The 24,661-nt window shown below is 46.4% G+C and overlaps 1 protein-coding gene across 11 annotated transcripts in view; it reads left to right on the top strand.

Moving 5' to 3' along the window:
- TENM2 (teneurin transmembrane protein 2) overlaps positions 1–24,661 on the top strand; it is a 1,283,391-nt gene that overhangs the window by 1,174,125 nt on the left and 84,605 nt on the right. For all 11 annotated transcript variants that reach the window (XM_032252759.1, XM_032252757.1, XM_032252755.1 and 8 more), the window contains one exon: positions 1,077–1,223. In XM_032252759.1, the coding sequence (XP_032108650.1) occupies positions 1,077–1,223 (147 nt within the window). The remainder of the gene's footprint in view (positions 1–1,076; positions 1,224–24,661) is intronic.

Genomic DNA, 24,661 nt, shown 5'->3' with positions numbered 1-24,661 from the left:
GCTGTTAAAAGGAAGAAAAATGAAAACATGTCTAGGAATTCTTGCCAGAATGTAGGTTTTGTGAGTGTGGCCACATCCTACCCGTTCTCTGCTTCTCTCCTACCTGCTGTTATAAAGAGCCTCGGGGGCTCTGCTAGGGAGACCTTTCCCAGACTCCTTTTGTCCAAACTCAGGTCAGGAGAGTGGTGGCTGCCATTGTTTTGAGTGCTGGAGTAATTAGAAAATTACATAGGCAGCTGATTTTGCACACACACGTGAGCACATGCATACACACACACACACACACACACACCAAAAAAGGAAAAGAAATCCACAAAATAAGAATTACCTCTACCCCATCGCCTTTCCGCCAAGCACATATATTTTTTCTTCTATCTTGCCCCAATTCATGGCACCCAGCATCCATTCCCTCCACAACCTTCAAATCCTGCAGTATTTTTAAATCGTGCCGTAAATAGGTTGAGTGATAAGCAGCCAACATCTTTAAGTGCCCCTTAAAACTAGATATTACCTGTATAAGCATGTGAAAATAGCCCAGCAAAAACCATCCAGTTTTTGGTCATGAGAAGTTCATGATAATCCGATGTAAATATATCTTTAAAATTCTGAAAGATGGCGGGCACTTTGCCTCCATCCTGGGTTGATAGGGAATTTTTTTCTCTTCTACAGAAGAGCACTTCTTTAAAAAAAAAAAAAAAAAAGAAAGAAAGAAAGAAAAGCTTCTTTTCAGTAGCATCAATCCTGAGCTATTGGCTGGAAATCACAGCCTCGCTAGTCTGGTTGTCAGCTCAGCACTGGTTTAGTTGTCTGGGATGTGCATTGAACTCCCCGCTTTGGGAAGGTTGCCTCTGACCTAGGTCAGTTGTCACTGGGGATCCCCTGCATCTGCGACCCCACTCTGTCTTGCTACTGCATGCATTGCCTGCTCCCCCCACTCTCTGGAAGGCAGGCGCGGGCCCCACTGTGAGGCTGGCCCAGCGGCTGCCCTGCGGCCTTGCTCCCCTCTGCATGGCTCCCCTGCTTCCCCAGCGCGGCCTCACGTCCCTCCTTCTCATCCTCTCCATTTCTCCAACCAGATGGCTGCCCTGACTTGTGCAACGGTAACGGGAGATGCACACTGGGTCAGAACAGCTGGCAGTGTGTCTGCCAGACCGGCTGGAGAGGGCCCGGATGCAACGTTGCCATGGAAACTTCCTGTGCTGATAACAAGGATAATGAGGGAGGTGAGCACGCGTCTTCTCATTCCCAGCCCCTACGAGCACAGCGTTGTCCATGCTTTCGTCATGAGTCATTTTCCTTCTGAAAGACCTCCCCTGCATTATTGTCAAATGTTGTTGTAAGATTTCCTTCGAAGCAAATGCATCAGAGAACGAGTGTCCTTATGTCAGCGGGGGATTCCAGGAAACATGGGCTGGAGGCACTGGGGGTTGGTGCTGGCTGAGGATTCCCAAGTGCCCATTGCCACAGAAAGGTGGCTGGGCCCTTGTGCTGCCTTCAGGGTGACTGGTCCTGCCAGACCTTTCAGGGCTGGGGGTAATAATCGGTGACAATGAGGATGACAATCTGTTCCTCATACCACACTAAGCTGTCATAGGCAATGCCTGATGACTTCATCCTTACAGTCCTTTGAGATGTCACTTTACAGATGAGGAAACCGAGGCCTGAAGAGTGATTAAGTAAGTCTTTCAAGATAATCCAGCCACCATTAGTAAAATTGAGACCCAAACCCAACTGTGACTCCAAAGTGTCTGTTGTAACCAGTTGCCGGCAAACTATGGTCCATGGACCAAACCTGGCCTGTAAGCGAAAAATAGTTTCAACATTTCTAATGGTTGGGGGAAAAAAAATCATAAAAAGAACAACATTTGATGATGTGAAAATTATGTGGAATTCAGATTTTGCTGTTTATAAATTTTTAAATCTCTTTATTGAGGTATAATCGACATATAAAAAGCTGTGCCTATAGCGGCTGGGCACAGTGGCTTATTCCTGCAATCCCAGCACTTTGGGAGGCTGAGGTGGGCAGATCACCTGAGGTCAGGAGTTGGAGACCAGCCTGGCCAACATGGTGAAACCGTATCTCTACTAAAAATACAAAAATTAGCCCGGCATGTTGGCATGCACCTGTAATTCCAGCTACTTGGGAGGCTGAGGGCAGGAGAATCACTTGAACCTGGGAGGTAGAGGTTGCAGTGAGCGGAGACCATGCCATTGCATTCCAGCCTGGGCAACAAGAGCAAACTCTATCTCAAAAAAAAAAAAAAAAAAAGCTGTGCATATTTGATATATAGTAGTCCTCCCTTATCTGCTGGGATGTGTATCAAGACTTCCTGTAGATGCCTGAAGCCATGGATAGCACTGAATTCTATGTAGACCATACTATGTTTTTTCCATCTGGTGACCGAGACAGCTGCTAAGGAACTAATGGGCAGTTAGTGTCTACAGTGTGGATATGCTGGACAAAGGGATGATTCACAGCCCAGATGGAACAGTGCAGGACAGAGAGAGATTCCATCAAACTACTCAGAACAGCCTGCAATTTAAAACTTATGTATTATTTCTGGAATTTTCCATTTAATATTTTGGACCACAGTTACTGTGGAAAGTAAAGTAAACATCTCAGTGAGTTTGGGAATAAGTACACACCTATGAAATCATCACCACCATCAAGGCCATAAACATGTCCAGCACGTCCCAAAGTTTCTTCCTACTGAATGAACTGAGGGCTGGGCTGCTTGTTCTTGAGGTCCAATAACAAGATGCAGACAATCAGGAAAGAAACCCTCTGGCTACAGAAATAAACTCTCCCAGGTACAGGGAGAAGGCCAGAGATAATTCACCAGACCAACTCAAAATTACAAAGTTTTCCAGTGCATATATACCTTCTAAGCTATACGTCTACGTGTAAGTGTGCATTCATCTGAAGACAAAAGTGATTGATTCCATCTAATCTATAACTAAGGTTTAGGTCCTGGAGACCTTCCTCCGGAACCTCAGTAACTTTGCTTAATCTAGAGGGGTCCTGGTGCCAGGTGTGAGTACCCTTATCATGTCTCTCCAGCTAAGGTGTGGAGGTCTGGGGAATTCCTTTAGACTCCCAATAAAGCTTGTTTAATCCTAAACGGATTAAACAAGGAATTTAAATGAGGAATTTAAATTCCTTTGTTATCTTGTCAAGGTTCAAGGCCTAGGAAAAGCCTAGGTAAGACTCTTGGTGGGCTTTTGTTACAATCCAGCCTTTGTGTAAGGGTGCTGGTTCTTTCCACCTTTAATATGTAACCTAACCATTCATTCAGTGCCAAAACAGTTGTCATGGAGGACTACCTGTTCAGCCATTGGCAAGACCTGGCCTGCCACACTGCCCTCTTTGTTATTATTGTTTTGGGGTGATTTTTTTGGTTTTAGAAGTTTTTATGGTAAGAACATTTTAATGTGAGATCTGCCCTCCTAACATATTTTAAGTATACACCACTTTGTTAGCTGTAGACACTATGCTATGTGGTAGATCTCCAGAATTTCTTTATCTGTGTCACTGACACTTTGTACCCCTTGACCCACACCTCTCCATTTATTGGAATATAACCATGTCCCTTTGTGTTAAGTGTGCTCTGAATGAAGAGACCACCTAAACAGGCTTTGTGTGAGCAATGGTGCTGTTTATTCACTTGGGTGCGAGTGGGCTGAGTCCAAAAAGAGAGTCAGCAGTGGGTGGTGGGATAGAAGCTGGCTTTATAGGTTGGGGTAGGTAATGGAAAGTTACAGTTTAGGGAAATTTTTTGCAAGCCGGTGGAGGTGTCGCAGGGTCCAGTGTCACAAGGTTGACTTATCAGTTGAGGCAGGAACAGTGGTGGACTGTCACAAGGTGGGTTAATCAGGCACTGCAGGAGCTAGCTGTTCTTCTCCTTTTGCAGTTTTTCTGTCACCTTAGGCTTTCTGGCTTCAGGAGGCCATCTGGAAGTGTGCATGCAGGCCACAGGGGTCACCATGGTTTGACTATGGTATAGTCCATGGTGCAGTCAGTTCAAAGTACCTGGCAATTTGTGTATGTTTTGTCTAGGGCTTATTTCACTCTCCAGGTCAGAGTGGAGTCACAACAAAAACCGCTTGGCCATCAAAGCCTAAAACGTTTACTCTCTGGCCCTCTACAGGAAAAGTTTTCTATCCCCTATTGTAAACCTTTGAGCTGAATTTCCCCATGTTTCTTCCTGAAGGAGTGCTAAGATTCTGGGGCTAAATAAGGCTGGGTTAGCACATGGGCCACCTGATCTAGGAATACTGTAGAATATTCCCTAGATGTTAGTTCAGGTGTGTTAGCCACCCCCGCCAAAATTACTAACTGATCAGAATTCACCAGGGGCAGAGGTTGTTCCAGAGTGTAAGAAGATCCATGAGTCCAATCATTTGATTTAACAAAAATATATATAGTGCCACCTTGGACCAGTCATTGAAATCTAGGAATATCAATGACCAAGTCAAAGTCAGCCACTGCCTTCATGGCCCCAACAGGTCCTTTCAGTGGTGTCCAGAGCAGGGTGTAATCCATAGGGGTGGTGGATGACAGTATATTGTCATTCTGTTTTTACTTTTTCTTTTCCTCTTAATGGCTATTTTGCAGTTTCCATAGTTTATGATTGCCATTGGGCCTATATGTAATTTGTAAATAAACAGATGCACATACACTGATAGAAGTACACAATCAAAGCAGTTTACAGACCTGATGTGGTTTACGGAGCTCCCATTCATTCATTTTCTCTTTCCTGAAACAGAGCCAAAAGAGAAGGCACTTTAATTCATTTTTTAACAAGTTAAGGCATAACTACATAATGCTTTTTTTTTCCAAGTCAGAATCACACGACTTTTGCTAGTAAGGTTCACTGTTTTCCCTTCTGCCTCCCTGGTGATTTCACTGAGCACAGCGGTTGCTTACAGATCAGCTTCTACTTCAAGAAAGGAGCTGCTCTCCTGGCTCCCTTCCCTGTTCCTGGTGTCAACAGCTGAAAGCATAACAAATGGCTGGAATGCCACACACAGGGGAGAGAGGGGACTCTGGGGGGCTGTCTCCCCAGCATACCCTGCCTTACCCATTTCCCTCCCCACCAGTGCTACCCCTGATCCCAGCTCCCACCTGGCCAAAACCAAATTACTGAAGTGGTGGAGCTAAAAGAGGCTCCCAGGGTCCCAGGGCCTAAGGGTTGCCCACCAGGCACAATTCAGGATCCCCCCCTGGCTGGCAGAGACAAAGCAGTCCAAAGGCAGGGCACAAAAGCAAATGAGGCGGTGATTATGCTAAAGACAATAATGGCCTTGTTATGGGAACTATTAAAGCAAACCTCCCAAGGAAATAATTAACCACAAAGTAAAAAAAAAAAAAAAGCTGCATGGTATTTATAAAAAGAAACTCCCAGTTAATTCAGAGTTGCTTATGTCAGGTGAGAGGGGTAGACACCAATTCTCTCTCACCTGGCGTAAGCAATTCACAATTAACTGAGTTCTTTTTTTGGAGGAGATGACTCGGTGTAGAGTATCCTTTTTGTGGTTAATGACTTCCCTAGGAGGTGTGCTAAGCACTTTGCTGTTTATTGATAAATATTAAGGTTGCTCCTCATCAACTCCAGATTTAATCCTGCAGCACATTAATTATAGCACTTTTCATTTGGTTGGAGTGGGGGTGGGAGTTCTACCCTAGGCTCTGTCCTGCTTTGTGAGTTCTCAGGAAGGGCTATGTGAGTTTATAAACCTGGCAGTGGGTCAGAGAGGCACCCGGGCAGAACATGAATGCAGACCCGGGGAGCAGCTGCAATGAACACATTTGTTATAAATTTCATGAATAGGCAAAATAATAGAGCAATCTACCAAAGTGACTGGAAAAGCAAATCACTTTTGCATCTAGAAACACTCTACTTTAAAAAAAAAAATCTGTTTGAAGAAATATATGTTTTTTATTTTAAACTGAGATAGATATAGATACAAATACAGATAGAGATATTCGAAGCCTTTAACAGCCTTTTTTCAACCTGGGTTCCTCTGTGAGAGAATTAAGCCCTAATCCTTATGGCCACTAGTAGTTCTGAAACTTCAGTATGTGGCAAAACCACCTTGATTCAGCACAGAGTGCTAAGCCCTGTCCCTAGAACTCTTGATTCCCTAAGTCTGGGAGACAGTGCAAGACTTCGAATTTCTAGTAAATATCCCAGCAGTGCTGACGCAGCGGACATTGATGCCGGCCCTCTTTGAGAACCACTGTCCTAAACCATCTGTTCTATGTAATGAATTAACTTCCCTCCTATGAGTGTAGAATGGCACTGGATAAAGTACCTCCTTTGGAAGGACTGAGAAAACTTTCACTCAAATATGCTCTGTAGCCAGGCGTGGTGGCTCACGTCTGTAATCCCAGCACTTTGGGAGGCTGAGGTGGGTGGATCACCTGAAGTTGAGAGTTCAAGACCAGCCTGGCGAACATGGAGAAACCCCCATCTCTACCAAAAAATACAAAATAATTAGCCGGGCATGATGGTGTATGCCTGTAATCTCAGTTACTTGGGAAGTTGAAGTAGGATAATTGCTTGAAGCCATGAGGTGGAGGTGGAGGTGAGCCGAGATCACACCATTGCACTCCAGCCTGGGCAACAAGAGAGAAACTCCATCTCAAAAAATATATATAGATATATGCTCTGTAGTCTGCAGTGTTTAGATGAAATCCCTGTTGGAAAAGGCTGCCTTAGAATACCCCCACAAAAACAGTTTATGCTGACTCCCTTCCTTCTCACTTCCATAGCTTTCAAAGTCTCCAAACACCCCCAGCCATGTGACCACTGCTCGTGTATCCTCAAGAAGCAGTGACTGATTCTGAAGGGACAAGCCTTACCTGCCATGGCCACTAAAAAGAAGTGGAAATGGTTCAGACAGATATGCCAGCCAGCAGACTGGCTTTTTCATAGTGAGAGATCTTCACTTGAACTGCTCACCCCAATTTGAAAAAGAAGAGACTCAAAGAAATATTTTTGCTTACAGAAGACAAATACCAGCTCATTAAAGTCTGAGAATACACACAACATGTGCACCAAGTGACAGGCGGATAATATTTAATTATCACCACCAAGACAGAGGTGCGAGATTTAGTTCATCACAGCCAGGGGTAGGAGAGAGGGTGTAGATTTCCTCTAAAAGTGGGAACCACAAGGTGAGGAGGCGTTGTTAGACCGTCTGGCCTGGTGAGACAGTCCTTACTCCTTCCCCACTCTCCTTTATCGCCCTGAACTCAGGGTCAGGAGCCCTAGCCCTCCCATCATTTCAAGCCGGCATGGGAGTCAGTCTGAAGCTCCTGTGGAATCCTATGAGATGCTCTCTCCCATCCGTGGGCAGGGGTGGCAATGGAGACCAAGGGAGGTGATGTCATAACCACATCGCCTGGAGGTAGGGGGTAGGAGGAAGCTCTTTTTAGGCTGATCTTGTCCTCAGTTGCCCCACATCACTTCCTTCCTTACTAAGCTAGGAGAGATGTCTTCCCCCGCCGCCCCACCACCGTTCTGTTTCCACACAGCACCGAAAGATGTTTTGCACCTTCTCTTTCACATGCCTCATTTCTGAACAGGTGACACTGTATCATTGCCGTTGATTAAGGGCTTGGGCTTCAGAGTCAGCCTTTGTATCCCAGCTCTGCAAGTAACTTTGCTTCTCAAAGTCTCAATCTTCTTATCTGTAAAATAGGCATGGAAATCCCAGTGCCACTAGCTGGTGTGAAATTTAAGTGAGAAAATACATGTGATGTATTTTACAAGACAGCTGGCTCATAGAAGCCTTCACATATTGGCTGCTGCTAGCATTAACATTGTTAACATTAATGTTATTTTCTAAAAAGGAGACTGAATTCATATAGATGGAACCCAACCAATAATTTTTCAAGTGTACACAACCACAAAGGTTTTAACTTTATGCTTATTGAACTTAAGTGCTGCGTGACTACGTGGGGGGCTTGTTTAAGAGTCAGATTTCTAAGACCCTGCCTTTGAGGTTCTGATTTATTTGTCAGATATAGAATCCAGGAATCTGTACTTTTACCAAGCACCCCAGAGTGTCTGATACAAGTGTGTTTGCTCTGCAGATGACATTTTGAGATAAACTTTTTAAAAGAATGGCTTCCCCTGGGTGGGCTGACCCAGCCTAATGTTATAGTGCCTACACCCCAAACCCTTTCCCCTAGAATCCCCAGAACACAGGAGTGCAGTGAGGAGAGGGGAATTTTATTTAAAGAAGAAATAAGCAGCTGAAAAGATATGAAGTCTGGGCATGATGGCTCACGCCCATAATCCTAACACTTTGGGAGACCAAGGTGGGTGGATCATTTGAACTCAAGAGTTCAGGACCAGCCTGGGCAGCATGGTGAAATCTCATCTCTACAAAAAATACAGAAATTAGCCAAGCAGGCATCCTGGTATATGCCTGTAGTTCCAACTACTAGGAACCTGAGGTAGAAGGATCCCTTACTTGGCAAGTTGAGGCTACAGTGAGCTGTGATTGTGCCACTGTGCTCCAGCCTGGGCAACGGAGTGAGATCCTGTCTCAAAAAAAAAAAAAAAGACATGAAGGTATTTTCATGTTTAGGTTTAGGTCCTTAGTGAATGACTTCAGTATGATTTAGAAGTTCTCCATTCTCGGGCTGTGTGCAGTGGCTCACGCCTGTAATCCCAGCACTTTGGGAGGCTGAGGCCGGCTGATCAGGAGGTCAGGAGTTCAAGACCAGCCTGGCCAACATGGTGAAACCCGTCTCTAGTAAAAATACAAAAATTAGCTGGGCATGGTGGCACATGCCTGTAATCCCAGCTACTGGGGAAACAGAGGGAGGGGAACTGCTTGGATGGGGGGCAGAGGTTGCAGTGAGCCAAAATCGCACCACTGCACTCCAGTGTGGGTACAGAGTAAGAGTCCGTCTCAAAAAAAACAAAGTTCTCCATTCTTGGTTGGAGAGGTGGCTGATGTTTGTTTCAAAGTTTAAAAAGCTTTAACTCTCTGTCATTAGGGTATGAATTCATCTCCCCAATGATTCATCCATCTATCCATTCATTAGCTTATGTATTTATGGTTTAACAAACATTTGTTGAGGGTTTACTACATGTTAGACCCTGAAAATAAGCCTTTAGAAATACTAAAGCGAGTATGACATATGTCCACAAAGAGTTCACTATCCATCTACAAAGATGTATAAACACATTGTCATTATTATTATTATAGTCTAGCCTGTGACAGGGACGGACCATCTTATTAGATGGCAGTAGTTCAGTGGGAGCATAGCAAAGGGACTGTCACATATATGGGCATCAGGTGCATGATGGAGAGAAAGCCCATGTCATGCTTTCTCTCATAGAAAGTCCTTCTTGACTTTCTATGTAGCTCATCTCCATGGGGTGTCCTCAAAGCCACAGATCTGTGTGATCGGTAACCCCTGGTGGAGGCTCTTCAGGCCACTGACAGTTTCTTCAGTTCCCTCTCTAAATTAAGGACTCCACGTTGGCTTCTCTGCGGAGCTGTATTTCCCATCCTACCTCCATCTCCAAGGCTTGGTTCCTTGCTTCTCCAAAGGAGGCTGCCTTGGGTTAAGAGATGTGGATGCTGGCCTGAGCTCCGGGCACGCCATCCAAGGCACTCCAGCCAGGTCTAAATGAGGAGAAATAACACTGGAGTCTGTCCAAAGCACTTGGAACAGACAACACCCACCCCTTGCCCACTGCCTCCTCCCGCTCCCTCCCCATCCCATAACCATCCAAATTGGTTTGACATGATTCAAGAATGCTCTTCCGGCATTGTCTCACTTGTTAATTAATAACTCACCTTGTCTCTGCATTTAGCAGAGCCAAGCTAGGGACTTCAGGGACTCCAAAAGGGTTCTGGTTCCCATGCCCAAATAATCCAGTTTCTTCCTCCAATGAGAGACAAAGCTTGGTGAACCCGTTGTAAATGCCTTGATTAATGTGTGCCAATTATGTTGATGGATTGGTTGGGTGTAGCTTAAAAGTACAACATTGCTCTATTAATTGGGTTGGATGAGGATTCCCTTTGTAGTCCAAAGACCTTGTGGCAAATGTAGCTGGAGCCATAAACAGAGTCTCTGATTAGCTCCCAGAGAGAAAAGCAATGTATCTAATGCTTAGGAGGGAAACTGGGCCTTGAGGACACTGCCAGCTGGCCAGATGCTGGGTCTCTCTTCTTTAGGAGGGAAACAGAATTTGCCCCAACTGAGACCCTCAGGGAACACATAGCAACAAGGGTCTGAAATTATTCTGGCTCTTCCAGCTGAAATAAGATATTTGACTTCTTGGGCATATTTGACTAGAGGATCTTCTGTTTAGGAAACTGGAAGGTAAGGGTTCAGTGTTCTTTTATTCTGCTGAGGTTTAGGAAAAAGATAGAACCAGCTGGGTGCAGCGACTCACACCTGTAATCCCAGCACTTTGGGAGGCCAAGGCGGGCAGATCACCTGAGGTCAAGAATTTGAGACCAGCCTGGCCAATATGGTGAAACCCTGTCTCTACTAAAAATACAAAAATTAGCCAGGCGTGGTGGCTTACACCTGTAATCCTAGCTGCTCAGGAGGCTGAGGCATGAGAATCACTTGAACCCAGGAGGCAGAGGCTGCAGTGAGGCAAGATTGTACCACTGCACTCCAGCCTGGGCAACAGGGCAAGACTCCATCTCAAAAAAAAAAAAAAAAGATAGAACCTATTCTCTTTATTCTCTTACATATAAAAATTATAATCAGTAAGATTTGTGAGCGTTTACATGTGCCAAGCACTGTGCTGAGCTTCTTCTGCACCTGGGTTATGGGAACAGCCTCCCAGGTGGTCTCCCTGTTACTGCTTTTGCCATCTGCTCTCTGTTCCTCCACACAGCAGTCAGAAGGAGCAGTTTATTAGGTTGGTGCAAAAGTTATTGTGGTTTTGTCCATTGAACGCAATTAATTTTGCACCAACCTAATGCATTGTAAATTTCACCATTCCATGTTCTCACAGGATTTCTCACGGAGTTAGAATCAAAATCAGATGTTTGTTCCGCCATGGCTTAGAGAGCCCTCTGCATGTCCCCTGCCTTGTCTCTGACCTGTCCTCTTCCATCCTCTCCAGAAGCTCTGCCTCATACACTCTGGCTGGTGTTCAGACCACACGGGTGCAAAGCTTAGTTCCATCCCAGGGTCTCTGCTAGAGCAAGGTGGAAATGCTAAATCCAGACACTTGTATCACTGGCCCATTCTAGTCATTCAGTTCTCAGCTCAAACTCCTGAGAAGCGCTTTCTATGAAGTCTTCCTCTGTCTCTCTCCCATCAGCCATTAGTGTTTTCTTTATGGAAGTATCACCTCCTAAATTTTCTCATGCTATTATTCTTGTAGGTTGTCTGTTTCTTCCCACTAGGATATAAGTTCAATGAGTCTATTTCATCATATTATGTTCATTATACAGATAAGGATACAAAGGCTCAAGAAGGTAAGACTCAGAATAGGCCTTTCACCTAACCACTATGATACAAGGTTTTTCTCCTTTAAAGCCATTGACTCATTTTTTCTAAAACACTCAAAAAATTTGGACAGTGTCTCTGAAGAAGATTCAAACAAGTACAGAATGTGTGTTGTTGCAAAGGAACCTCAGGAAAAATCACTTCAAAGTCAAAACTTTTCCATTGAAAACCTTTTCCTGGTACATGTAATTGACCATTGAATTAGTTTTTTCTTTAATAATAAAAAAAAAAGGTGTTTAAAGTTTATAATTTACCCAACACAGCACTTTTAGTCTTTTTTAATCAAGTCTTTATTAGTTTAAATGGTTATTAAGTGTCTCTTAAGGGATTATGGTTTTTCCCCCGATTAGATGACAAATCAAATATTCATTAAGAAATTGTGATGAAAATGCATAATCTGAAAAAAAATTTTAATCACGTAAATCACTATGGACTTATTTTGGGGAATTAGAGGATGAAAACACAGATTTCACTGGTGGCAAGGAGGTAATGTTAATATCCTTATGTTGGCTTCCTGTATTTGTGTCTTGGCCAGAGTCTTGGCCTAGATGGTGGCAGACACACTACTATGATCCCCCGGTCTCTGTGACCAGTGTTTGAATAACGAGGCAAGATCCTGGTGCCATCACTAGCTCTCCTGCTCCCGCAGTCTTCCCCTCAGTCCAAACCAGTGGTTCCCTACCAGAGCAACTCACTCACACAGAGACATCTGCTGTCAATGACTGGAAGCATTCATGAGTCATGGCAGTGGGGAGGTGGGAGGTGCTACTGGCATCCAGCGGGTATAGGCCAATGTTGCTGCTAAATGCCCTACACACATAGGAAAGCCCCAAATCAAAGAACCTTCCAACCCAAAATGTCAATAACGCTAAGGCTGAGAAATCTGGTAAAGACATATAATGTCCCAGGAACACACGTGTCTGAGGGACCAGATGGTCCCAAAACAGGCAGTGTCCATGGGCCTGATTTGAAAGGACATGATGTCCAAAACCCTAAGGTACTGAGCCCTTACCAAGGGCCAGGCCCATGCTAAAACTTCGCCCCCACTGCCTAAATAAATCATGACAATCCCCACAAGAGCCCTAAGAGTCTCTCATTATCCTCTACATAGAAGCAGAAATTAAGAGCCAGAGAGGTGAAGTGGCTTGTCCAAGCTCCCACCACAAAAACGTAGCCAAGCCAGAATTCAGAACCCGGGTCAAGAACCCTCCTCTGGGCTCCTCACAGCACCTGAGTGTTTGTTGGGTTTGGGCTCAGAGCAAGGCAGAGCATAAGTGCCTGAGCAACCCCCACTCCTCAGAAACACGAATTTTGCAGCATGCTGAAAAATACCATTGACGTTAGCTTTTCCCTCCAGTTTTGGATTTGGAATGCATTTTTTCCACAAAGTGCTTAGGCACTGAAATGCCGGGGGCGAGCAGGGGAGAGTGGAGCAGTTGGACTTTAAATAGCAAGGCATTCTCCACCGCACAGCAAGAGCAGCTGCCCAAGGCCTGTGCTCTTTTCTTTGACTTTCTATCTTCTCAGCCAAGAGCTCTGGGGGATTGGAGAGGGGCCAGAACTCTGTGGCCAAATGCAAATCCAGAGAAAACTGCAAGGTGTTCCCCAAACCTCTGTGCCTAATGCTCCTCTTCCCCGACTCGCAACCGAGACCGAACCTTTCCAAGGTGATTCTCCTCCTCTGCCTGTCCTCAGGGTACGTCATCATGGAGCTCTCCCCACCCCCTTCATTTCCTGGAACTCCGTGGCCACGTGCACTGAGGCACATTACCTCTTTCATTTATGGGAATCACGGGATGATTTCACTTATGGGAGTCTGGAAATGTCAGATGCAAAAAGGCTAAAATATAGAGTCCTTGGTTGCTGCAAAGCCCAGAGAGGGAAAGTTACTTAATGCCAAGGAACAGGCAGGGCTGACCTAAGACTGGAGTTCTGGTCTCCTGGCTGAAAATCCAGTGTGCTTTTCTCAATGCTACGTTGCCACCAAAAGCACCCAGTGGCCCTCAGGAGAATGGGTGCCTGCCACTACTGGTTGGAGCCAAGATCTGTCTCAGACCTGCGACCTACATTAGAATGGGTGGCAGCACCTAGGGCATCTCACAGTGAGTGCCACCTTCACTTTTGCCCCCTCAGGCCCTCATTCACCTCTTCCTAGTTGCAACCCTGCTCAGACCTCTGGTCATTGATGCCAATGACAAAAAACACCCTCCCCCACACCAGCACACTCCTGGACAGACCCCTCACCACCAAAATCATTTATTCATTCAACAAACATATACCAAGCTCCCACTGTGTGGCAGGGCATGTGAACAAATAAGATTCAAACTCTGCCCATAAAGAATCCTCCGTCTGGTGGGAGGTAAAATACACACTAAAGCTGTCATGGCAGAGCCACGTATTAAGGATCCATTACAGAAGTAAGGCCAGGGGACCATGGCCCCCCAGAAGAGGGGCACCAAAGACTTCCAAAGTAGGTACGGCTTGAATATTAAAAGATATAAAGGAATTAGGCAAGGAAGGGAAAGCATTATGAATGAAGGGAACAGCAAATGCACAGAGGCAAGAAATAGCAATGCCTGTGTGGACACCTGTGAGAAGCCTGGTACCTTGCAGCCTAGTCCACGTGCAGAATGGAGGAGGAGGCTAGAATGGGGCTTGCATGTAGTGCTGGGCAGAGCGCAATGCAGCCTACATATTTGTTTGTGCCTCTTACCACATAGCGTCTCAGACTTCAAAATTGCAATCACACCTGCCTCTCAGACAGAAGGCTGACGTATCTGCTTATGATAAACACACACGCCGCAGCTGAGAAGCAGGTGTGGCCTTTTGTTGTGTTGCCTCCATTGCACGTGGGTATTCTTTCTCCAGGGGTGAGGAGATAGCCTGGCAGGGTGGTCAAGAGGCTTTGGGGTCTGAGCTTCAGGTCATGTCCCAGCCCCTCCACTTCCTCAAGACACAAGCTTAAGCTGTGTCCCCTGTAAAGTGGAGCTAGGGCTAACTTCTACCTCACAGGATGCCGTGAGGCTTAGATGAATTAATGCAGACAAAGCAATCAGCACAATGGTTCTTATACGTCTTATACGTCAGTGAGCATCAGAATCACCTGGAAGTCTTCATGCACAGATGGCTGGGTCCCACCCTCAGAGTTTCAGATTCAGTAGGTCTGGCAGGAAGCCCAAGAATGCGCATTTCTCACAAGTGCCCAGATGATGCTGATGCGTTGAGAACCACTGACTTAGCGTAATGTGTGCCTTTTGAAGGGAAGCTCAAGTGCTGGCAAGAGTGATTCTCCCGAGCATGCCAGCCCTGGGCCAGCTGATGAGGAAAGAGAGGCCAAGCAGCTCTGCATCCTCAGGCAGTGGCCACTTGATTAGCATATGGACCTCCGGGACATCCCTGGGTTCACTGAGGTCCTTGCCACAGAAGCTTGTCATCTGGAGGAGTCAGGGCTCCAACTTCCCGGGATCCATCCTCCCCCTTCAAGAGTGTTAGAATAAAAGAAGAATGTAGAAGGAGTTTGCAGGGAGATGGCAGTGATAGCTGGCCCTTGTTCCTTGCCTTCTGTGACATTCTGCTGCTTCTCCCATACCCCCGACCCCACTTAGGACAGGTGGGGCTGTGCTATTTACTGCTGGAGTCCACAGACTTTGGAATCAGGCAGACTGGAATCAGCTCTATTCTGGCTCGTTCTTACCAGCTGTGCTTCCTTGAGCAAAGAACCTAACCCCTCTGAGACTCAGGTCTCTTACCTTTAAACTGGGAATAATGATATCAACCTCATTGGCCTGTTGTAAGGCTTGACTAGAAAGTTTATAGACAGCAACTTCTTTTTTTTTTTTTTGAGACGGAGTTTCGCTTTTGTTGCCCAGGCTGGAGTGCAATGGCATGATTTCAGCTCACCACAACCTCTGCCTCCCAGGTTCAAGTGATTCTCCTGCCTCAGCCTCCTGAGTATCTGGGATTACAGGCATGTGCCACCACGCCCAGTTAATTTTGTATTTCTAGTAGAGACGGGGTTTCTCCACGTTGGTAAGGCTGGTCTCAAACTCTCGACCTCAAGTGATCCACCTGTCTGGGCCTCCCAAAGGGCTGGGATTTCAGTCATGAGCCACCTCACCCAGCCCTACAGACAGCAACTTAATGCTCCTTTATTTAAATGGCTGCTCTAAGTATTTGCATCTCTCTGTATGATGTGAGTTCAGAAGTTTTAAAAGCATACATTGCCTCCCAATTAAAAACTCATCATTTCAAGGAATGCATACATTTCCAAGTCAGGAACCTATCTTTTCGTCCCTGTTATAATACATTCCCCTCAATTTCATCCCCACTGGCTCTGGAATGAGTGCTGTCCTCCCTCAGAGATCATGAACCGGTGACCCCCAAGCTCGGTGAGTCACTGCCATGTTCTGTTTAGCCTGCACAGGCTCATAAAAATCTTTCCATTCATTGCTGACGTTTAGAGGATTTCATTTAACTAACAAAGAGACTGAGGGCCTAGAGGTTAGCTTGCCCAGAGTCAAACAGTGGAAGAGCGGGGGTTGGAGCCCAGTTCTTTTAATTCCAAATGTCTTGTTCATTCTTCTCTCAGACACTTTTTCTGAAAGTAATTTTATGTCAAGTGCGCCAGAGAGTCCAAAGCTGCTAGGTATGCGGGGTCATGCTGGAAAAGAGGAAACCATGGAGAAGACAGAAGCAGAATAGAGAAGCTGCGGTCCTGGGAGCAAGCTTCTCCTGCTCTTACTTCTGCAGCGCTCACTCAGAAAGCTTATGGCTCAGGATCTGTAGAACCGGGAGAAAACCCCAGCCTACCTGGGGTCCATCACTCAAAGTCTTAGTCCTTTGATAAGCAACACTAATATCACTTTTCAGCTAGCACACTGTCTGCCAGGGTGGCCATCACATTTGTCTGTGCATCTTGCCACACAGATTTTTAGATGATCTCTTACCTGGCCTCTTCATTCTCTACTCTTAATCCTTAAGGCCTTGATTTCTCTTTTTTTTTTTTTTTTTTTTTTTTTGAGATGGAGTCTTGCTCTGTTGCCCAGGCTGGAGTGCAGTGGCATGATCTTGGCTCACTGCAACTTCCACCTCATGGGTTCAAACAATTCTCCAGCCTCTGCCTTCTGAGTAGCCAGGATTACAGGGGTGCACCACCATGTCCAACTGATTTTTGCATTTTTGGTAGAGATGGGGGTTTCATCATGTTGATCAGGCTGGTCTTGAACTCCTGACCTTGTGATCCACCTGCCTCAGCCTCCCAAAGTGCTGGGATTACAGGCGTGAGCCACTGCGCCCAGCTGAGGCCATGATTTCTTAATAGCTTTCCACCTCTACACCTCCACTCAGATTGTGCCAGCAACTTCTCTGGGCTGGACTATGGGTCCTCCAGCTTCTAATCTGTTCCCCACAGACCACCTAGAAGAATCCTTTTAAAAGTCAGATCCCATCACACCCCTGTTCAAACCTTGCCAGGGCCTCTCATCTCCTGTAGCATGGCACCCAGGTTACCGCAGTGGCTTCCATTGCTCTGCCTAAGTGAGTCCCTGCTGCCATGCTGATCTCATTTTCTCTCCCACTTCCTCCTCACTCTGCCCCATACCTGCCATCTTGCCATCCCTACAACTCACAAATACATTTTCACCCTGGGCTTCTGCACTTGCTGTTGCTTCTGCTCAGAGTGTTCTTCTTCCAGATGTTTCCATGACTCATTTCCTCACATTGTTTAGGTTTCTACATGAACATCACTTCTTCAGAGAAGCCCTCCATGCCTTCCCTGTCTAAAGCAGAAAATCCCCTCCTTCATCACTTTCCAGGCCTTTACCCTGATTTATTTAGTGTCTTCAAAACACTCTCACTCGGCTGGGTGCAGTGGCTTATGCCTGTAATCCCAGCACTTTGGGAGACTGAGGTGGGCAGATCACAAGGTCAAGAGATCGAGACCAGCCTGGCCAAGCCCATTTCTACTAAAACTACAAAAATTAGCTGGGCGTGGTAGCGTGTGGCCTGCAATCCCAGCTACTCGGGAGGCTGAGGCAGGAGAATCGCTTGAACCTGGGAGGCAGAGATTGCAGTGAGCCATGATTGCACCACTGCACTCCAGCCAGGCAACTGAGACTCTGTCTCAAAAATAAAAGTAAAAAATAAATTCTCACTCTAAGTCCACCCTGAATGCATGTGTTTATTGACTCTTTTCCCTTTTAGAATCCAGGGCCATAATCATAGGGTCTTTGTCTGCCTTGGTCAACTCATTGTTACACGAACTGAATGAATAAAAGCTTTCATGAGACGTGTTTGGATAGGAAGTAGTGAGTTGTCTTTTATTTCATAGATTATTAGGAGATAAATACATTTCATTTTAGGATTCCAAAAAACATGCATACGGACAGTGACCCCCCAAGTCACTATATACCACTGATATTATTTTATCAATGCAAAGAAATCCAAGTATAAAATACACCTTTTCTTTTCAGTAAGGGATGAACACATGGTTGGACTGTTCATCTATATTATTGACTTGGCCTCATCCTGTACATTGGCTTCCTGTGTGTTGGTGCAGTAGGTGTGCATGCCTCAGAATCCTCCTTTAAAACAGGAGGAAAGGCAGAGGCTGCTGTAGATTGTTCTTGGGTAAACTCCGAGCTCCCAAACTATAGCTTGCTGGAGAAGCATAGAGCAGGGGAAAAGAACAGCTGAGGCTGGGCCAGCTGTGCGTGAATCCAGCTTCCCTCCTCCAGCAGCTGCCCAACCTTCGTCAAGGAACTGACCTCTCTAGGACTGGGTTTCTCCATCTGAAAAGTGGAAGCAAACAAATGGTTACTATACGACAAGTCCTTCTGCATACGGTTTATTTAATTTTTGGCAACAGCCCTGTTAAGCTGGTGTGATTCTTTTTATTTCACAGATGAAGAAACCAAGGCTCAGAGAGGTAAAGTAACTAGCCCAAAGCCACACAGCCAATATTTTGCTGACCTGGGGTTGAACACAGATCAGCTGCCTCTAGATCCTGTAATCATAATTGGCAGTACAATACTAACTCCTAGTCCCTACACCATAAAGTAGATGTGAAGATTACATGAGAGCCGGGCAGAGCGGCTCATGCCTGCAATCCCAGCACTTTGGGAGGCCAAGGAAGGAGGATTGCTTGAGCCCAGGAGCTCAAGACCAGTCCGGGCAATATAGCAAGACCCTGTCTCTACAAAAAATTATAAAATTAGCCAGGCACAGTGGTGGGTGCCTACAGTCCCAGCTACTCAGCAGGCTGAAGCAGGAGGATCTCTTGAACCCACGAGTTTGAGGCTGCAGTGAGTCTAGATCGTGCCACTGCACTCCAGCCTGAGTAACAGCACAAGACCTCATCTCTAAAAATAAACAGATAAGTATAAAACAAAATGAAGGAGAAAGTCTCCAGAGAGTGCTGAGCACAGTGCCTGGAACAAGGCAACAGCCACGTCTAGGAACGACACCATTTAGGAATCAGTGCTTCCAACTCCCCTAATTCAGCAGGAAGCTGGTGGAATAGCCAAGTCTTGGCCCTTCTCCCAGCTGGCAGTCTGGGGTATTTTTTTTTTTTTTTTTTTGAGACGGAGTTTTGCTCTTGTTGCCCAGGCTGGAGTGCAATGGCGCAATCTCGGCTCACCGCAACCTCCGCCTCCTGGGTTCAGGCAATTCTCCTGCCTCAGCCTCCTGAGTAGCTGGGATTACAGGCATGTGCCACCATGCCCAGCCGATTTTTTGTACCTTTAGTAGAGACGGGGTTTCACCATGTTGACCAGGATGGTCTCGATCTCTTGACCTCGTAATCCACCCGCCTCGGCCTCCCAAAGTGCTGGGATTACAGGCGTGAGCCACCGCGCCCGGCCAGTCTGGGGTATTTCTTTATGCAGCAGCAGGAGAAGCATCATGCCCCGCTACTAATTCTCTCCACTCTGGGACCAATCCTCCCACCTTCCCCCCAGGGACAAGGTCTCCCCTCAGACGGAAAGTAACGGTTCCGGCTTGTTTCTCTGAGGTGTCAGTGGTGACAGCCCCTTTTCTTTCCGAGGGACCCAGCAGGTCACTGTCTGGCACCGGGCTTCCACCCCCTGCTGGGCCTGGGCTGCACTGGCCGTCGGCTCAGTGCTGTGTGACCTGTCAGTGGGCTCTTTGAAATGGAGGTTGATGAGGAACAGAGCAGGGTAGACCAGGTGACGAGAGGCCGGGAACAGCAGGCAGAGGGCAAGCATTTGGGGAAATCAGAGGCCAAGAGGAGAGGCCCCTGCTCTCTGTTGCCAGTGGTTTTTGTAACAGTGAAGTGGGGAGACAGCCGCAGCCAGGATAGATATCCCCCAGGCAGAAAAAACGTGGCTCTGGGCTAATGAGGGTGAGACTGCCAGAGAGGCCTGTCAGAGGCTGTCCAAGGTGGGAAATTTCTGATCAGATGAGATCATTCCCAGAGGCCCTTTCTGGGTTGAAAGTCAGCAGGGGTGGGGCAGGGAGAGGAGAAGAAGGAAGGAGAAAGAGAGAGAGAAAACAACTAAGAAATGAACATGTTTTCTGAAGTGTCAGTATTTCCCTTCCTAAGTCCTGCGACATTCAGAGGGTACCTTTATATGGCTGTGACTACCTCCAGCCCCCTATGGAGAACTGAGAGCAGAAGTCAAGAGGCTTTGGAGGAGGCGGGCGTGGTGGCTCACGCCTGTAATCCCAGCACTTTAATTCCAGCACTGTAATCCCAGAAGTCAAGAGGCTTTGGGAGGCCAAGGCGGGTGGATCACTTGAGATCAGGAGTTCAAGATCAGACTAGCAAAGATGGTGAAACCCTGTCTCTACTAAAAATACAAAAGTTGGCCAGGCATGGTGGATGGTGCCTGTAATCCCAGCTGCTCGGGAGGCTGAGAATCACTTGCAGGAGAATCACTTGAATCCAGGAGGCAGAGGTTGCAGTGGGCCGAGATCGAGCCACTGAACCCCAGAGGCTTTGGAGGTGGACAACCAATGTATGAATCATGATTCATTTTCCCAACATTTACTAGCTCTGTGACCTTGGGCAAGGCCCTTAAGCTCTGTGAACCTCAGTTTCTTCATCTGCAAAATGAGGATCATATAACGCACCTCAAAGGGCTCTTGTGAGCACAACTGGATGCTGGCTGGATGGAAGCACAGCGCAGGCTGAGAAAGCACAGAGGGGCTTAAGTGGCTGGCAGAGGGCCAAGCACTTCATTGTTAACAAGTCAAAACTGTAAACTGGGTGAAGTTAGGAGCTGGGGCAGAGGGCTGACCAAAACATTCTGCAGCCCACTTTCCCAAAACATGAATCACCCTCTAATGTGTATGTAAATGATTACTCTTAGTAACTGCCTTAGATAAAAGAGCTCATCTACACATACTTGTACAAACATGTCACAGCAGAGGGTACAACAGGCTCCTGTGTGTTGGACACTCATCATAACAGTCACACAGCCTTACACGGCAGCTCTGTGTAGGATTTTGTTCCAGAGTGCAGCAGATAGGGTCCAAAACACAGTCCTACCACTTAAAAACTGGGTGGCCGTAGGTGAGCTATTTAACCTCAAAGTCTCCCATTCCTCATTTGTAAACAACGAGGTAAATAGCACCCAGGATTCTAGTGGTGACTTAATAAGGGGATACATTTAAAGTACCCAGTCCAGTGCCAGGCACCCAGGAGGCTCCTCCTGAGCACCAACCATTGGCTCTCGTTAGACATGGTTGCCATTAATGTTCCATTGTCCTGCTGACCCCAGGATGTTATCACCTAACACAGGGTCCCCACTCTAAAATGCGCTGGCCTTGGGAGGCACGGGGAGCCGGAGGACCGGGGCTCTGAGCTGATGTGCCAGTAATGCCTGAGTGGTTTGTGTGGGGCCTGATCACTCAAAGCCCTGAACTTTATAGGGAGTTAGTCAAGGATGAGACTGCCACTTGTGACTATTGAGTACACAGAGATACGGCTGGTCCTTCCAAGAACAAAGCCCCCAAACCTATAGCCCTATGTTTTCATGAAGTGTTTCCCAATGTGTATTGCACTACATGCAATTGCAGGGAGAGGCTCAGGGCCAGAAGGATCCATGGTCAGGAAATGCTGTGTACTCCGTGACAATATTAAAGACTCATAATGCGTAATTTATGTATCAAAGCCTCCAGGAAGTCTTGCTATGAAGAAACCAGTTTAACTTTGTTTAACGGAATCCCAAATTGTGTTTGACCGCAAATCCTCCCCTCCCACCTCCACTTTTGTGTTTCAGGGAACGCATATTAACATCCTGCAGGAGACATACTTTGGAAAAGCTGTTGTAACCCCTCAGCTATACTGCTGTGGCTATTTGAAGGCTTTTTCTCAGTCACTCAGAAGAGGGGTCTCAAGCTTTAGTGAGCAAAAGAGTCATTCTGGGGAGTCTTCTTTAAAATGCGCATTCCTGGCCGGGCGTGGTGGCTCACACCTGTAATCCCAGCACTTTAGGAGGCCAAGGCAGGCAAATCACCTGAGGTCAGGCGTTCGAGACCAGCCTGGCCAACATAGTGAAACCCCGTCTCTACTAAAAATACAAAAAAATTAGCCAGGCATGGTGGCGGATGCTTGTAATCCCAGCTACTCAGGAGGCTGAGGCAGGAGAATCACTTGAACCCGGGAGGCGGAGGCTGCAGTGAGCCAAGATCAGGCCATTGCACTCCAGCCTAGGCGACAAAAGCGAGATTCCCTCTCAAGGAAAACAAAAAAATGCAGATTCCCAATGTCCACTCTCAGGAATTTAGTATATCTGGGGTGATGGCATTTTAACATCATTCCGGAGCAGGCAGTCAGGGAGCACACCTTCAGCCAAGCTGGTTTAAAGTTTGGCCACTGGAAATACAGTGCTCAGAGCAAGAGCAGAGACATCACCTGGGAGCTCATAAACACTGCAGGCTCTCAAACCCCACCTTAGGACACAGGATGAGAATCTACATTTTAACAAGATCCCTGAGTGATTGTGATGCTCGTTAGAATTTGAGAAGCATTGGTTTAAAAGGTTTTTGTTGATGGTATTCGTTTTTTGTTTTTGTCCATTACTTGTTGGTGAAGAACCATTTTTTTTAAATAACTGGACAAACACCATAAGCCTCTTGTCAAACATTTTCTTCAGTGGCTTCAAGGTACGGCCTATTAAAGAGAGGTCTTACCTGAATCAGATTTCTGCCTCTGGTAGCAGAGCCTTGGCTTTCTTAAGCAGCCCTTGCATTCTTTCCCACATCCATCCTGAAGAGTAGAAAAGTCAGTGAACAGCTTTCACTGGAGCCCCCATTCCACCAGATCTCTGCTCAGACAGGATTCATCTTCCATGGCTAAGTCATAACAAAGACCAGAAGGTTCTTTGGTACAATGAGCTCTGGATTTGGAAGTCAGAGTCTGACCAAAAGAATTGGCAAGAAGTAGGAGGAAAACTTCCAACAGGTCTTCTAGAAGGAGCACAAACACAGTTTTACTTCTTGCAATATTTGAGGATGGCCTTTGCTCTGTGCAGGGAAGGAGGATGCCAGAGGAGCGACGGTTCATCAGGTAGCTGGGGTATTAATGGCAGGTGAAACCTTCCAAATGAGCACCCTGTCAGCCAATCTGTTGCTTTAAAAGGTTGGCATTGCAGGAGACCTTACAGAGGCAATGACGAACTAATCTCATATTGCCAGATTAAATCAAGTCAGCCTTACGCATTCCTTTCACTTCTTAGTTACATCAAGCCCAAATACTTTCAATTATCCTCACTTCCAACTTGTCAGCAGACGTAGGGTAAAATGCAAATGGAACAGTATCTTTCTCTGGTGGAGAGCAGGAAATATCATTAAGAATAACCTCCATTTATGGCGCTCTTCTGTCTTAAGTGCTATACATTCATCATCTCATGTCACATATACCTTCTGATAGCATCTCTGCATTTCGGTATAGTAGGCATTAGTAAGTCCATTGTATAGATTGCAAAACTGAGCCACGGGAGTTCAGTCACTTGACCAAGATGACACAGCTGATGAATAACAGGCCAGGTTTTAAAACCAGACCCTTCTGATTGTTAAGTCCATGTTCGTTTGCTATTTTTCAAACTGAGCCAAAAGCCCACTACCATCCTGGACAAATGGCGCAGGGCAGGGACCAAGCATTGCATCTCAGTGGGCCCTGGGCTTTGGAGTGACTCCCTTGAACTTTTCTAAGTGCTTCCCCAGTGTCAGGGACTGGCCAGGGCCAGCAATGCTAACTGGCAGGAACACTCCAGTCCAGACTAGGACCCGCATGAGCCCTGATCCCTGTTTCTCCCATTCAGGGTACCCTGACCCTCTGCCACTCTTCATCCCCACTCCTATGCATGTAGGGTCAATAAGATGCCCTGAATTGTTTGGGATTTGCATCTATGGGATATCCTAAGGCCCAATGGCCAGCCCCAGTTCCAGGAGGCAGCCTAGCAAGCACTGGCCTGCCAGAGGACTATTTCTTTTGCAAATCAATCTTCCAGAATGGTGCTGACCTGCTGTTTTGGGGTGACTCAAATTGTTTATATAGCCAGGGGTCCAGCAAAAAAAAAAAAATTGCCCTTTGACCAGGGTGCCACACACCTTAGGCATACTCTGCAAGAGTTTACCTCAAAACAAACTAACTCCCAAGGCAAGCCAACCCTATGGTTGCCCTCTTTCTAATCAGCAAATTCTTTCCATCTCTAACTCAAATTCAGCAGGCATCTTCGGCCTTTGCTGGCCAGCACTAAGTGCCCTCCAGGACCCCTGTACCTTCTTCACTTCCATCACAAACAGAACCAGATTTCATCTTTCTTGCCCCAGCTTATTGCTCCTTCCCTCTTTTTCATTGCTTCATTAATTTTCTACCTCCTTATCATTATTAGTTGATCTCAAAAATGACCCTAAGATGTACTGGGTTCATCACCTGGACTACTCACACTTTTCTGGGGGAAGTGGCAGCTTGGCAAGCACCTAGCTCTGTGTGGGTAAACAAATCTATATGATGCCAAGAAGACTCAAAAAGGAAAAAAAAAAAAAAAAAAAAAAAAAAAAAAATAAAAATGACTCAGAGGCACTTAGCAGGTGACAAAGTGCTTACAACTGTGGTAAGGACCTTTCGTGGATTACCTCTGTCGATCCTCCCAGCAGCCCCGTGTGTATAATCTTCACTGTCCTCACTTTGCC

Source organism: Sapajus apella, unplaced genomic scaffold, assembly GCF_009761245.1.
Source record: "Sapajus apella isolate SASKATOON/1434 unplaced genomic scaffold, GSC_monkey_1.0 scaffold79, whole genome shotgun sequence".
In the NCBI taxonomy this organism is placed as follows: Eukaryota; Metazoa; Chordata; class Mammalia; order Primates; family Cebidae; genus Sapajus; species Sapajus apella.
Note: the sequence above shows the minus strand (reverse complement) of the source record. Positions and strands in the feature narration are given on the sequence as shown.